The sequence below is a fragment of the Anabrus simplex genome, chromosome 12 (assembly GCF_040414725.1).
Source record: "Anabrus simplex isolate iqAnaSimp1 chromosome 12, ASM4041472v1, whole genome shotgun sequence".
Classification (NCBI taxonomy): Eukaryota; Metazoa; Arthropoda; class Insecta; order Orthoptera; family Tettigoniidae; genus Anabrus; species Anabrus simplex.
The window spans coordinates 20962891-20976706 of NC_090276.1; the positions used below are offsets into that span (position 1 = coordinate 20962891).

Here is a 13816-nt window from a genome sequence, read left to right on the forward strand (position 1 = left end):
TGCTTAGCGTTTGACTCTATCGTATCTTCGCTGAGTTTATACAAGGTGTAACCATGATGATGTTATAAACTTTCAAGGATGATGGATGACGGCAAATTGATCAATATGAGATAAGGAACCGTAGTCCGGAAACGCCTGAGTCAAACGTTATTAATAATCCAAATTCTTTAACATCCATCCGTTTGTAACAGACGCTGGAGTGTCGGAATTTCGTCTCACAGTAGTTCTTTAATGTGCTGGAAGCCAACGACATGGGGTTATCTCTCACTTTTAAACTCCCTTAATTAAAAGTCACCAACCTCAGTCTTGGCAAAACTTCTCGCTGTCTGCGACGCTGTTCAAACACCAGGGATATTCAAAAGGGTATGACAAGCCTTTGTGCGACGATGCAATGCCTGCGTTGATGCAGAGGGATGCCATTTAGAACATTTGTCGTAAATGGAGCAGCTGTGAAACTTGTGCTGCTAAACGTATTTAAATTAGTAGAATTTTGCTTAGCTTCTGACTAGATCGTTTCCAGAATACGGTTCCTTATCTCAATTTGATTCGTCCTACATCATCCCTGAAATATTTTAACATCATCACAGATACCCCCAGTATAGAAGAAGATGCAATATGTTTTCTTCAACATTTCTTAATGTATGTGTATGTTCAGTCTTCAGCCCTAAGGCTGGTGGGATCCTCAACAGCTCCACCATCAGCTGCCATAGATGGCCTAGGCATCACTGAAGAGGCATAGTAGGGAAATGAGGAGTGATGTAGTTTCCCGTTGCTTTCCTCACCGAGCCAGAAGTTGCTATTACATATCAGTCTACCAAGCCCACTGAAATGCATGCACCAACCGACCCTATGAGCAACATTTTCACACCATTCATAGCACGGACTGGCTGCAGAAGGAATGGCATTACTAGCATCGCTCATACCTCAGTCACTTTCATATTGTCAAAGCCAAGTATAAGACAGAGACAGATCAATGAAAGTAACAAAATTACTCTAGCCCATACCTGAAAACATAGTGCACTGTAAACACTAGGTCCTGCCAGCAAAGGCATTTCTTAATATCAATTTAAAAAATTATTTGTCTTCAAGTAGACTCTTTCTCACACTCATTTGACAAAACAGAATGTCACCATTTTTATCAACCAAAAGGTGCATATAATACCTCAATATTTCAAGATTTTGGCTCATTTGCTCATGAGTCTGGCCAAATTTAATAAAGGTGAATGTGTGATGATGCCATTCTGAGGCCCAATAGGATTCAGTCAAGGATCTCAGTTGAAAAATAGTCATAAAAGTTGATCACTTAAATAACTTACCTGAAAGAAGAGACAGCCGGAGGGTTTGGATTCGGGGCTAAGAAGTACCATGCCATTACGCAAGCCTGGCACGGAATGGCTCAGCCCAAGTGACGCACTCTGACTGGCGCGAACCATTCGACATGGAGCTTTGTTCCGGTGGATAGACTGTACTACAACTGGCAGGAACTGGCCGTCATTCATTGGTCCTGCAATACAGAAAAGTGAAAGAATCTTAAAAATGATCTCTTAATGAAAATGTTGCCACAAAATTTTAAAAGGTCTCCTTGACAGAAGTTTTCCAGCATGATAAACAGTATTTTCAAGTGGTTAAGACTACTGGTATATCTATGGGAGACTTAAATATCACATTTCCCAATCATCTGCCTGCCTCTTGTATCTACTGTGCAGAGATGCCAACATAATGGATCAACATGATTCAGAGTATTGGCAAATGAAATTAAAATCCACAGCCTGTTTCCAGTCATTCGACCGAGTCAGGAATGCAATGAATGAAGTCCCCATCCAGACTACAAATATGAAAACATTTGCACGGGGGCCCATAAAAACATCAAAGTATTATTGCAGATCACACTCTTTCTAAAACAAATGGTAGTAGAAGATTTTATTTCAGACCAGTGGGTTATTAAACATTATTTTCTGGTCACACTCTTAGACAATGAATTGGAGGTTACACTCGACCTCGACCACGAGCGACTGCAACTTTGCGCGCCATTTTGAATTGACAAAACTTATATTAGACCAACTTGAGTGATCGAGTCGAAACTTGAAAGGTGCGAGCTTCAACATTCATGCCACCTCTACACCCTTAAAGATGTGGGTGCCAGTCCACTTTCTGATAGATTTTTATCTTGTCTTCATTAGGAAGGAATTTCACGACTTTTTCTGAATCCATAACTAGGCCGTCACAAGACAAATGTGCACCACACTAGTCAACTTCACACGATTACGTTCCTAATCCAGATGTAGGCTATCAGGCGACAGTGTACCATTGTACCCTTCACTGTACCACTCAACACAAAATAAATTTCTAATTTCTGAGTGGAATGCAAAATATAAGCACAAACAGGCTCACTGTGTTATTCAGCAATATCACTGCTAACCAGCAAGCAAAATTGAACATTCCTGAGGCTAATGGCCTGCTCCCCGAAGTTGCAACTCATCCTGTGAAGATCGGGAATTCAAGGTCTTTTCCCGTTATCATGCAACTGTAGCGAGGGCTCTTTCTTAGCCGAGTTGGAAATCACGTTCCTTTCACAAGGGATGAGAAAGAACATTTCCAGAGCTAGGAAAAATGTGATCCTACTAAGCGGTAATAGCGAAAATTCATGCCGCGATATGTGAGGTATTTTTATATAGATTTAATATGATGAGAATTGGGACTTTGAATTTATGGCATGCTAAGAAGAAAAAGATGTTAATGAGGAACACACTAATGAGGTTTCACGGTATTTATCCTTATTATGTGTTCCTTTTCATATTCCATCTTTCTGTATCAAACTAGATTCTACACAAGATGACAAGAATAAAACAAAGGGAAAGTCTTTGTATTGATTTATATATATAGGCTGCAATTCATAAGACTCACCAATGACCAATTTTGCTCCTTCTGTAATTACACCTTTCGTCAGAAGGCCACCAACCACCGTCCCCACTTCAGGAACTCTGAAGGTCTCATCAATTTGAAACTCGCACAGCTCCTAATAAAAAAGAAATGGGACAAGTATGAGAATTCAGCAGAAACACAGCAAGAATAAACACAACTTTCATTTTTCACCGAGGTAATGGGAACTTCTACGTTCTTATCACATAAACAAGTATGATGCATTGAACTCAGACATGGTTAAAAGAAAATGCCTTTCAAAACAGAACAGTGAAGAAAAAAAAAATTACAATTACTTTCACTAACTAACTAAATGAGTCAGGCATTATATTTTCCACAAATAACACTTTTAGGATTGTTGGGGACATAATTAACACATACAGTAAAACCTCATTATGATGTTTTAGCAGAGGATAAGGAAACAACGCGTGAAGCGCAAAAACGAACTACTGAATACATGAATAAAAACTGTCCAACAGCGATACGGAAACACTTGATTTTTTTTATATAAGTGCATTTTATGTCGTGTATGTATGGATAAAGTGAAAGATATAGGCTATCTACTGTTTCTAAAGATGAGATGAAAGAATTAAAAGGAGTGAAAAAGACAAGAGAACAAATACAAAAGACTTTTCCCCTGGGGCTTATTAAATAATAACAGTGTATTAGAAGGTGAGTAAAAAACCACACAAAAAATATGAAAACATTTCCACTCTGGCACTGGAGCTTATTAAATACTAACAGTGTATTAAAAAAGGTGTGTAAAACACCATACAACAAATATGAAAACATTTGCACTCGGGCCCATGAAAGTATCAACGTATATTATTGCAGATCACACTCTTTCTAAAACAAATGTTAGCTGAAGCCTTTTATTTCAGACTATTGTCGCGGCCACCAAATTAGGCAGGTCAGAGAAATTACGCTGTTGCCAAGGTTATGTAGCAACTGGCAAAGAAATGTCTAACTGAGCACATAATTTTGGAGCGTGAGGCAGGTTGTTCTCTCTCAAGCGCTTGATGTTACTTAATACAATGTTTCAAAACAAATTATACTACAAGCTTCAGAAAAGACTGCTGATTTCAGTGGTATAACTATTTTCCACATAAACCACTTCAAATAATTATTAAAAATAAAAGCCTGAACGAGTAAATTTAAATCCCTAGAATCATGTATTGAAAATTTCAGTAAGAGGCCATGTTTTTATTTCTTCAGGCAATAAAATTTTGTCTGCGGAAAAAATGTAAAAAATCGCCTGACTTACATTTTTTATCTGAAACATATTTCCGTGCATCTTGTAGTTTTCCTGGAAAAGAGCCCGGAAAGCCATCATGTAAATGACACTAGCTGAGACAGTTCGGGGCGCGAGCGCCATCACAGGCTGCAGGATGCCGTAAATACTTTCGGATTACATATTAATCTGAATCGGTTTTATTACATTATAACTTTGAATATTTGAATAATGTATATTGGACTGAGTAATACAGAAAAAGAACTACTGTAAAGAATAGGTTTACATTAATTTACAATGAATTAAAAATCGGTTTCTAGCTAAAAGGCAGTCTTAAGATTTCTTAGTCACTATCATCACTCATCCCACTATCTGTCAAGTCGTCATTTACACTGATGATAAATGACTCAATTGTTTCGTCCCTTATTATTTCCTTGGCCCAATCGTCTGCTTGAGGATTTTCCGCGCGTATGAAGCACTTTTCCCAGTCTGCAGCAGTCACACGGACGATGGCTTCTGACGTGAGTTTTCGTACGTCCTTTATTTTGAATGTCTTGTTCCTCTCGGCCACTTCTATCTTGACTTGAGCCCAAATTATTTCAATTGGGTTGTATTGGCAGTGGTAGGGTGGCAACCTTACTACCTCATGGCCCCAAGAGGGAGCTAATTTATCAAGTTTTCCTTGGAGATGAAAGTATTTTATGGTTGGGTGAATATTTCGCTTCATGAACATATCTCTGGACCGAACGAAAGCTAACATTACACATTGTTGCAGTCAATTCTTGGCTTTTCTTGAAGCTCACAGTCTGCAAAATATTTGAGTCGGCCAACTCCTGCACGTATTGCAATACATTCACAATTACGGATTTTGTCAGGCTGCCTAAATCCTTCTTCTTAAGCCCTTCCAACCGACGACGCTTCAGAGGAGTTTCTTGTTCGTTTCTCGCACTTACTTCGTCCTCTTAAGATAATAGACCCGAAGAAACACCAGGCTGAACACATTCACTATCCATCTTTAACTGCACTTACGGTGCGAGCTCAACAGCCGCATGACAGGGAATGACTCGGGTAAGGTGGCTTGGAGCGGATCGGCTTCAACTAGACAGCACTGCACGATCAGCGTTGCCAATCCACGCTCGAAGGTAAGCGACTCTCGACCATCTATCGCATCGCCGTTCCCATATCTGACGACAGCACAGTTTTCCTCACCCGCCTAATTTGGTGGCCGCGCCAATAGTAGGTTATTAAACATTGTTTTCTGGTCACACGCTTCAACCGTGAATTACTTGGTGGTTAAAGTCGGCCAGTGAATTACTTTGACCGCCATCTTGAATGTGACGACACCTCGATTTGCTTCGATCGACTTGAGTCGAAACTCAAAAGTGCGAGTTTCGACATACGTGCCGCCGCTGAAAGATTCGGATGCCAGTCCAATACCTGGATTTAAATTTTGTCTTCGTTTTATTTATTTTATGAAATGCTTCCTCTCATGCAGTGGCTGCCTTGAGACAAAGTATACCTTCTCATCCTTGTTGATAGTGATAAATCATCAATATGGACCAAAATGAAATGAATTTCATATGATTCATTATAGTAAGCGATCTCAAATTTTTCAATGTCCATAACTGGGCTACCACAAGACGAATAAGCATCACCATAGTCAACTTCACATGATTATGTTCCCAATCTGTATGTAGGTTACCATGCGACAAATACTGTATTTACTCGCGTAACAGACCCCTTTTCTTCCACTTTTACAGCCAAATAAGTTTCGGGGGTCTAATATGCCATAACCTCAAATTTTGTGCAGTGAACATATCGCTTCTAGGCTATAAGGAGCTATAAATTATACATGTAAAACATTCTACACTATTCGAAACAGACTTTCAACGTATTAGGTCGTGTTATATACATGTAGTACGTGTTGAAGTGATGTTAAGTACAGAACAAAAATGGCCAGCCGGACACCAGTGGGATCCGAATCCACAACCTCCCGGGAGGTGTCCGGCTGGCCATTTTTGTTCTGTACTTAACATCACTTCAACACGTACTACATGTACGTAACACGACCTAATACGTTGAAAGTCTGTTTCGATTACAATGCAGTCGTGAAAAATTCAATATTCATTCTACACTATTCTTTAACAAACTCATTAATGTATTTGAATTATACTGGCTATTTTCATCGGAAGGCAGTATTTGTAAATGTAAAAAGACAATAAATGCTGAACACGACTTTTAGGCCTACATATAAAGTAAATATAGTCATTTTAGTTAGTCATATCAGGTCATTCGTTTCATATCATTAATTCCTCTGATTAGGTTGACGTCAGGAAGGGCATACGATCGTAAAAACTCGCTAAGAAAATTCATCTCACTTTATACTCGACCCCATAGTGAAAAGGGATAAGGGTATTGTATTATGCAATATTGATAGAAAAGAACTTAATGGACAGTCATTTGTCTGTCAGTTGAGCAGTAGGCCACAGTAAAATTGACTAAATCTAATCACTGCTTTCATTTGAATTATCGTCTTGTGTCGCCCAGTTCCCTACTACCGGCATGTCGTCATTCCAAACAACGTCCTCTTCACTGCCATCTCGTCAGCCATGCACCAAGAGCTATTGAAGTCCTGTTTTTTTCGAAACTTTTAAAAACAGTTTCATTCCCGACTATAGAGTCCAAACAGTGAGAATCTATTCCCAAATGGTCTCTGGAGAGTTTGTGTATGTGTAGCAGAAGCCACTCCTTCCGAATAGACGTACTGCAGAAAGCGTGCCAAACCACCAGCTAATAACTAGTGTAGACTTATGTTAAGAGTTGTACTTCCGAATGTAATACATAGTGACTGGAAGCATTCTTTGCATAACTGCAGCTACTGAAAGCCCAATCCTTATTTTTAAGTATATTTTATGCTTGTTTTCTACATTTATCACATCAGGATTTACCTAAACAACTGTATACGAGATAAGAGAGATCGCATTATTTACGTTAAGTATGCTATCAAGTACCAGAAGTTCTACGACAGGAAGATTAAAAATAAATAACAGGAAAGTTTAACCGCATTTATGGATATTTACAGGTGTGGGGGTAATGCGTTTTATTATCATATACTGCATTTATGGATATTTACAGGTGTGGGGGTAATGCGTTTTATTATCATAATGTTTAATTTCGTACGATCATTGTCTCCATTTTCTTATTAACGCATAGTATGTTTTGTTTGGAGTCTCCGAAAATCGTTGATGAGTAAAACAATAGTTGATTGGATTCTTTTCATCATGTTTTAAACCTACTTCACTAAAAAAAACCTATATTGGCCCAAGTTATGAGATATTAAACGGTTACTTTGTTAATGATCTCGCCTGCTATATTAACAGCAACAAGCATGAATATTTCTTAAGTAAAATAAACTTGTTTCCTCATCCCGAGATGATGCAGCTTTTTTTAGACAGGCCCCCAGTGGAAGGGAGTTGCATGTACCATTTTTACCGCATACCAACCTTCCTGCCATTCGTAAATCTCAGGCAATACGGTACCGGAAATCGAGTTCAGGCTCCCGAGAATGGCAGCTAATTGTGCTAACCATTACGCTGGCAGACATTCTTAACCTGGGAGGGGTCGTATGCCGAGTGTAATGTCAGGAGTCGCGTACGGTTGTTTCGACCGGAAATCAATAAAACACCAAACGCTTTACAATAATATAAGATAATACTATATAAACACAGACAAACACTTTTTAACATAATAATTATAATAATGAGATTGCCTTTTGCTGATGAAATTGAAAATAAAAATTCAAGTTCTGTTTATGGAAAATACTTTTAAAATGATGTTTAATTTAATTTAACACACATCTAGCTCCTTCTCCCTCTACTCAAAATGAATGATAACAGTGCACTTTCCGCATTATAAATAAGTCTACGCCGTGAGTCGGGTATGGTTGAATAGAACGGAGACAGGTAACGTGAGGAGTCGTGTGCGAACGAAACGACCGGATAGCCAGCTTGAATCTCACTGAAGGAGTGGAGAGTGATAACAGTGGTGTGACAAAAGTGTGATTGAGTCCATTGAAAGGTATTGAGGAGTAGGACGTATAATAAACAGTGTTCGCGGAAGGATTGATTAAGATAAACAGAAATGGCTGAAACAACCGAACCTGACCCCTCATGGGTTAACTACAAAACACAGACACATATATATGAATGATACGTGCTTGCAATGCGTGGGTCGGACACTAATCTATTCACCAATTTGTGTGATGCCAGCAGAGCTGCAGTAGGCCTACGCTACAGAGGCGGTCATTTCTTAAATACAAAGCACAGATGTACCGCATGACTTTGACGAGTGTTTTCATTGCGTGGGTCGTAAGGACGAAACTATTCACAAATTTATACAATATCATCTGAGCTTCAGTAAGGCTTGCACCACTTCAAAGCGGAATTGTTGTTCTTCTCTGATGAATTACGTTGGGGGAGGGTCTTGTATGCAAGATTTATTTTTTCATTTTCTTCGTCTCGAAAAGGCAGGGGTGGGGGTGGGGGGTCTAATACGCGAGTAAATACGGTATTTGCTACCCTTCAGTGTATCACTTAACAGAGAAATAATTTCAAATTTCTGAATGGAATGCAAAATACAAGCACAAACAGACTTGTTGGGTTATCCAGCAATATCAATGAAAACCGGCAAGCAAAATTGAACTTTCCTGGCACTAACGGCTTGCTCCCTGAAGGTGTAATTTATGCTGTAAAGTTAAGGAATTCAAGGCCTTTTCCTGCTTTTGCACAACTTTCCCCAATTTGCCTCCTGTGGCAAGGGCACTTATCTGTATTGGAAATCATGTTCCTTTAACAAGGGATAACAAAGAACATTTGCAGAGCTACGAAAAACGTGATCATACTAAGCAGTAATAGCGAACATTTGTGATGCGATAAGCGAGGTACGTATTTGTACATAGATTTAATACAACGTGAATCGGGACTACTAATTTATTATCTACTAAGCGACAAAACTGTCTTAATGAGGAACTTACTAACAAGGTTTCATTATATGTATATATACTCCTACACACCTGCTCCAAACGTTCTTTCTCCTTCATGCTCACACCGGGTGGCAGCACATGGAGGAACTTAGTCAAGAGTTCCATTCCTTCTCCCGTGACACTCGAGACACAAAAGATCGGAACAATGTTTGCCGCTAGCTGGTTCGAACCTGCTGTTATGACATCATCCTCATTCTGGACGACCAGTGGAACCTGACATCAAATACAATTCAGAATATATAAACCAATATAAAGGATTTAAAATGTGAAATGTCAATTATATCAATACTGTCACAGCAACGTCAAAACCACAACTGTACAAAACAAGTCTCTTCCTTAAGAACAGGTTTTAAACATCTGAGGTTGGTAGAACCTTCTAATATACCTTCTAACATACATATTTACTCAAGTGTAGAAGTAAATAGTACTGGCCCGAATACAAAATGTCCTGAAGAACTGATGACTTTTTTTGTGAGGAAAAAGACTGAACAAGTATTTTAAACAATCTCACATATACGGGGACCTCAGAAAATGGTGATTAAATGCTTCATTATCAGCATTTTTAAAAAAATACTTAAAAGGTGGTTAAAAATATTTGCAGTTTGTTAAGACAGTATGGAAATAAAAAACCAGCTAAAATAAAAACCTATCAACTATCGTTATTTTGATATTCATGATTTGCTTATACTAAGAATAGTACTGCAATTTTTAAAATATCAAGATGATTTAATAAGAAACGTGGCCATAAAATAGTTTTTTATTCCTCCTGTAAAATCTGGTTTACTGCAGTTAGTAGGTTTTTGATTTCCATGATTCAATTAAATGTATGGAAGGAATTTGTGTCATCTAATGGAATGAAGTTCTCATGCCAAAAGAGTGAAGTGCTGGTACGACACAAAACAAGAACCGAATGTATAATGGCATGACATTAGCAGGGGAGCAGTTGAAAAGAGTCGAAGAAAATGGTGAAAACAGGATGGATATCAATGGAAGAGGAAGGTGTGCAAATGGATTCTTTAGGAGTGTGAGAGGACTGATATGGAACAGGGATGCATCTCAGAGATGTAAAGAAATTATCTATCTACTAGACTTATTTTGTGCCAATTTTGACATATGGATCAGAAACGTGGGTGATGAAGGAGGGGGGGTAAAAGTAGAATACAAACAGTTTCAAAGGTGTCGAGTAGGTTTAACAAGAATGGACAGAGTAAGAAATGAGAGAGTTCAGGAAATGGTAAACGAGGTACCCCTACAGGAAAAGATCAGGAAGAGGACGTAAGAGATAAACGAAAATGGATGAGAATCATTGTTGTAGCCATCCCCGGAACTGAGAAGAAGAAGAGGAAGAAGAAGAAGAAGAAGCAGCTCAGGTCATACATTATGATGATGATCACAATTATAATACAAGATCATTATTGGTGTTGTTGTCGTGGTTATTCTGTAGCAAAAATAACAGGAGGAACAGTGAACTATACCTTCCGACAACCTGCTGATTTGAGTAAGGTCTCCAGTCGTAGGAGAGTTTCTGCAGGTGGTGCCAGGTCAGTTTTGGTGACGGTGATGAAGAACGGTACGTCCAGAGCCATGGCGAGTGCTAGATGCTCGTGAGTCATTCCCATGATGCCAGCGCTACCACTCACTACCAGCATCACGTGGTGAGGGGAATATCCAGTCAGGCCCAGTACCGTCGTACGCAGATACTTCCGATGGCCTGCCAGATCGATGAAGGTGATCAATTTGGTAGAGTTCTCACAAATTTCCTCTGCTGTCATTAGTTCACTGTAGTTGATCACTTGGCCCTGGATCAAAAGAAATATAAAACTCTTACACACAATGTACTCTGAACTATCATGAAATAAAAGCAATAGCCATGGTTAAACAACAATATGTCTCAAAATAAATAATGGAAAGTAATAAATAAGTGACCAAGAGACTAGAAATAGGAACATGAAGACAGACACATAACACGTAGGGAGACAGTTTTTGCAAGTGATGGATTAGCGAAACATGGTTATATTATAACATAAAGGAAAGACTCTGTTTCAAGCCCTCCTGTATCAAAACTTTATTATTATTATTATTTTTTTTAATTTGAAATTTTAATGTGTAATTCTGATCTTTCCAATGATTTTATTTTTCCGAGAAAGTTTTGAATCTTCACGTAACATTTAGCAAAGCACCCTGAAATCATGAAGTCTGGTACTGTGAACTGAAAGTCGAACTAGCTCCTGACATGTTCGGTTAACTGGACACCATAATTGGTACTCGTATCACTCCCAGTGTACCCCGTAACATACAAGAGCGAACTCAATGTTTTCCAGGAGGAATGGTAAATGAGTTTATGCATCGAATTGCCCAAGAAATCACATTCTACAAAAGTATTAATATTAATATGCCTGTGCTATTTGCATAATTGTGATAACGATAGCAGAGCCCTCTCTCGATAGTGCTATACTTCCAGCGAGCATGGGAGTTTGAAGACGATGGCTTTTATGTGTTTGATGCAAAAAGGCAAACAATATATTGATGTCCAAGTTCTGCAATGTACGGATTGAGTGCAAAAGGCATGACATGTAAATGCTAAGCCTATTAAAAGCAAAAAATGAACAAAGCAGCAGACAGAAACATTAAGTTCACAAATTTTATATAGAATTTTTTCTATTTTAATGAAGAAATGCATGTAATACCTTGTATTTTATATTTTAAATGCAGCTATAATTTTATAGACTGTAGACTAATACACCAGTTTCTCTATTACATCAGACAGGCCTAAGAATTAACTGCAAGTACAATAACTGTAACTATTGTTGAAAACTACAGAATGACAGCTTCAAGGCTCCCTTAATAGTTCAGATGAACGATATTTGTAGAAATGTGCAAGATATTGTACCATGAGGGCTGTAAAGCTGTTTCATTTTTATACGAAATAACACTCGATGTATATTTTTATGCAAAATAATACTGAAACCGTAATAAAGGGCCCCGAATATTAGGAAAACAAAATGACAGGTCAGTGCAGGACAAGGGAGCAACAAAAAGGGAAAGGACAAACATGGAAATACTAGTGAATAAAAACAATTTCTACATCTTCATATACCAACTGTCTTCAAATAAAAGGGCTCTTTCCTCAATAATCCCAGTTCTTTCTATATCTACTGTATTTTCCTGCACAATTAACACCCTTGGATAAATTACACATCCCAATATTTTCGAAATAAAGATGTCAACTACTCAGTTAGTAGCCTTCCTATTGCGAAAGCAGGAATTCCAAATAATGGGCAACGTGCTGCACTAGTTCAGTGAGAGAATCAGTGCAGAAGTGACTAGTGACGTTCTATTCCAGTCTGGTACCATACAGACGTATTTTATGAGTGTTTTGGGTACGGGACATGTGTTTTCTATGACCTCAAAATTGTTTGTTAGTCCACAGCGAGCAAGAATTGAAGTAATATTGCATCACATACACCTGCGGTGATCAGTTACGCCAAAACATATGGGAATAGGGCACTGGGCCGCTAGTATTCAGTACCCGAATGCAACATACGGTACCGCAGTAACAGAGAAGTGCACTTCAAGCGACCAACAAGTCTTGCGGCAAGTTTCCAAAAGTAGGGGAGGATCTGCTTAAATATGATTTTGTTACGCAGCGTTGGATATGCCGTTTCTCAGGAAATACTGTATTTTAAAGGACGAGAAATAGCTGCTGCACATCGAATCAAGTGTCTCGGATTTTAAGGTTAGCCGAGGCTTGATGATTAATTTTATGAAGAGAAATGGACTTTCTCTTCGACGAAGAACAACATTATGCCACAAAATGACAAATGTTTTCAACCAAAAAGTAACTGATTTGCATCACTTTGTGATTGAGAAGCGTAAATTGAAAGAATATTTGCTCTCCCAAATAGGAACCACAAGTCAGACGCCAATCAGTTTTCGTATGCCACAAAGTCGAACAATCGATAAGAAAGGGACATCGACTGTTATCGCATGCGCTACCGGAAGCAAAAAAGAACGATGTACTGCAATGCTTGCTATAACAGGTGATGGCAGAAAGCTTGCTCCTTATGTTGTTCTACAATGAAAAACAATGCCTAAAGTAACATTTCCGCGAGGGACCCACGTTCGTATCCAAGAAAAAGGGTGGATGGACACGTCACTCGTACAAGATTGGATACGAACGATTTGGGGAAATATAACAAGGGTCCCTCCTTCGATGCCCAGCCCTTCTCATGTTGGACAGTTTTCTTTCTTTTTGCCAGTATGCCATTATTTTCCTTTTTTAGTAAATGTTTATTTCACTTCAGATAGTATTGTCAGGTCATAACATGAAGAATATTTTTCCAGTGTCGGTACTTCAAACCCACGTGTCCAACTTACCTGACGTATCCTATTTGACTTTTCAGAAAAATCTCATGCCAGAATTTTACACAAAATGACGATTAACCGCAAATGAGCTGAACCAATTGCGTGTGTATTATATTTGATGCATCTTTTAAATATAAATGTACTGTAAGTAAATTTTTTAATAACGGAATTCCTCGAATAATTTACGCACCCGAAGTTTTCGCCTGTATTTTTTATCAAAAAAAGAGTGTTAATTATGCAAAAAAAATTAGGTATTTATT

General features: G+C 38.5%; 1 protein-coding gene across 1 annotated transcript in view; it reads right to left on the bottom strand.

Moving 5' to 3' along the window:
• The window catches only part of LOC136884221 (GTP-binding protein 2), a 48281-nt gene that overhangs the window by 6686 nt on the left and 27779 nt on the right, over positions 1-13816 (bottom strand). Inside the window, exons 5-8 of the mRNA XM_067156276.2 lie at positions 10667-10990; positions 9222-9404; positions 2905-3016; positions 1317-1504 (exon numbers count right to left, since the gene is read on the bottom strand). Coding sequence (XP_067012377.1) covers positions 1317-1504; positions 2905-3016; positions 9222-9404; positions 10667-10990 — 807 coding nt within the window. The remainder of the gene's footprint in view (positions 1-1316; positions 1505-2904; positions 3017-9221; positions 9405-10666; positions 10991-13816) is intronic.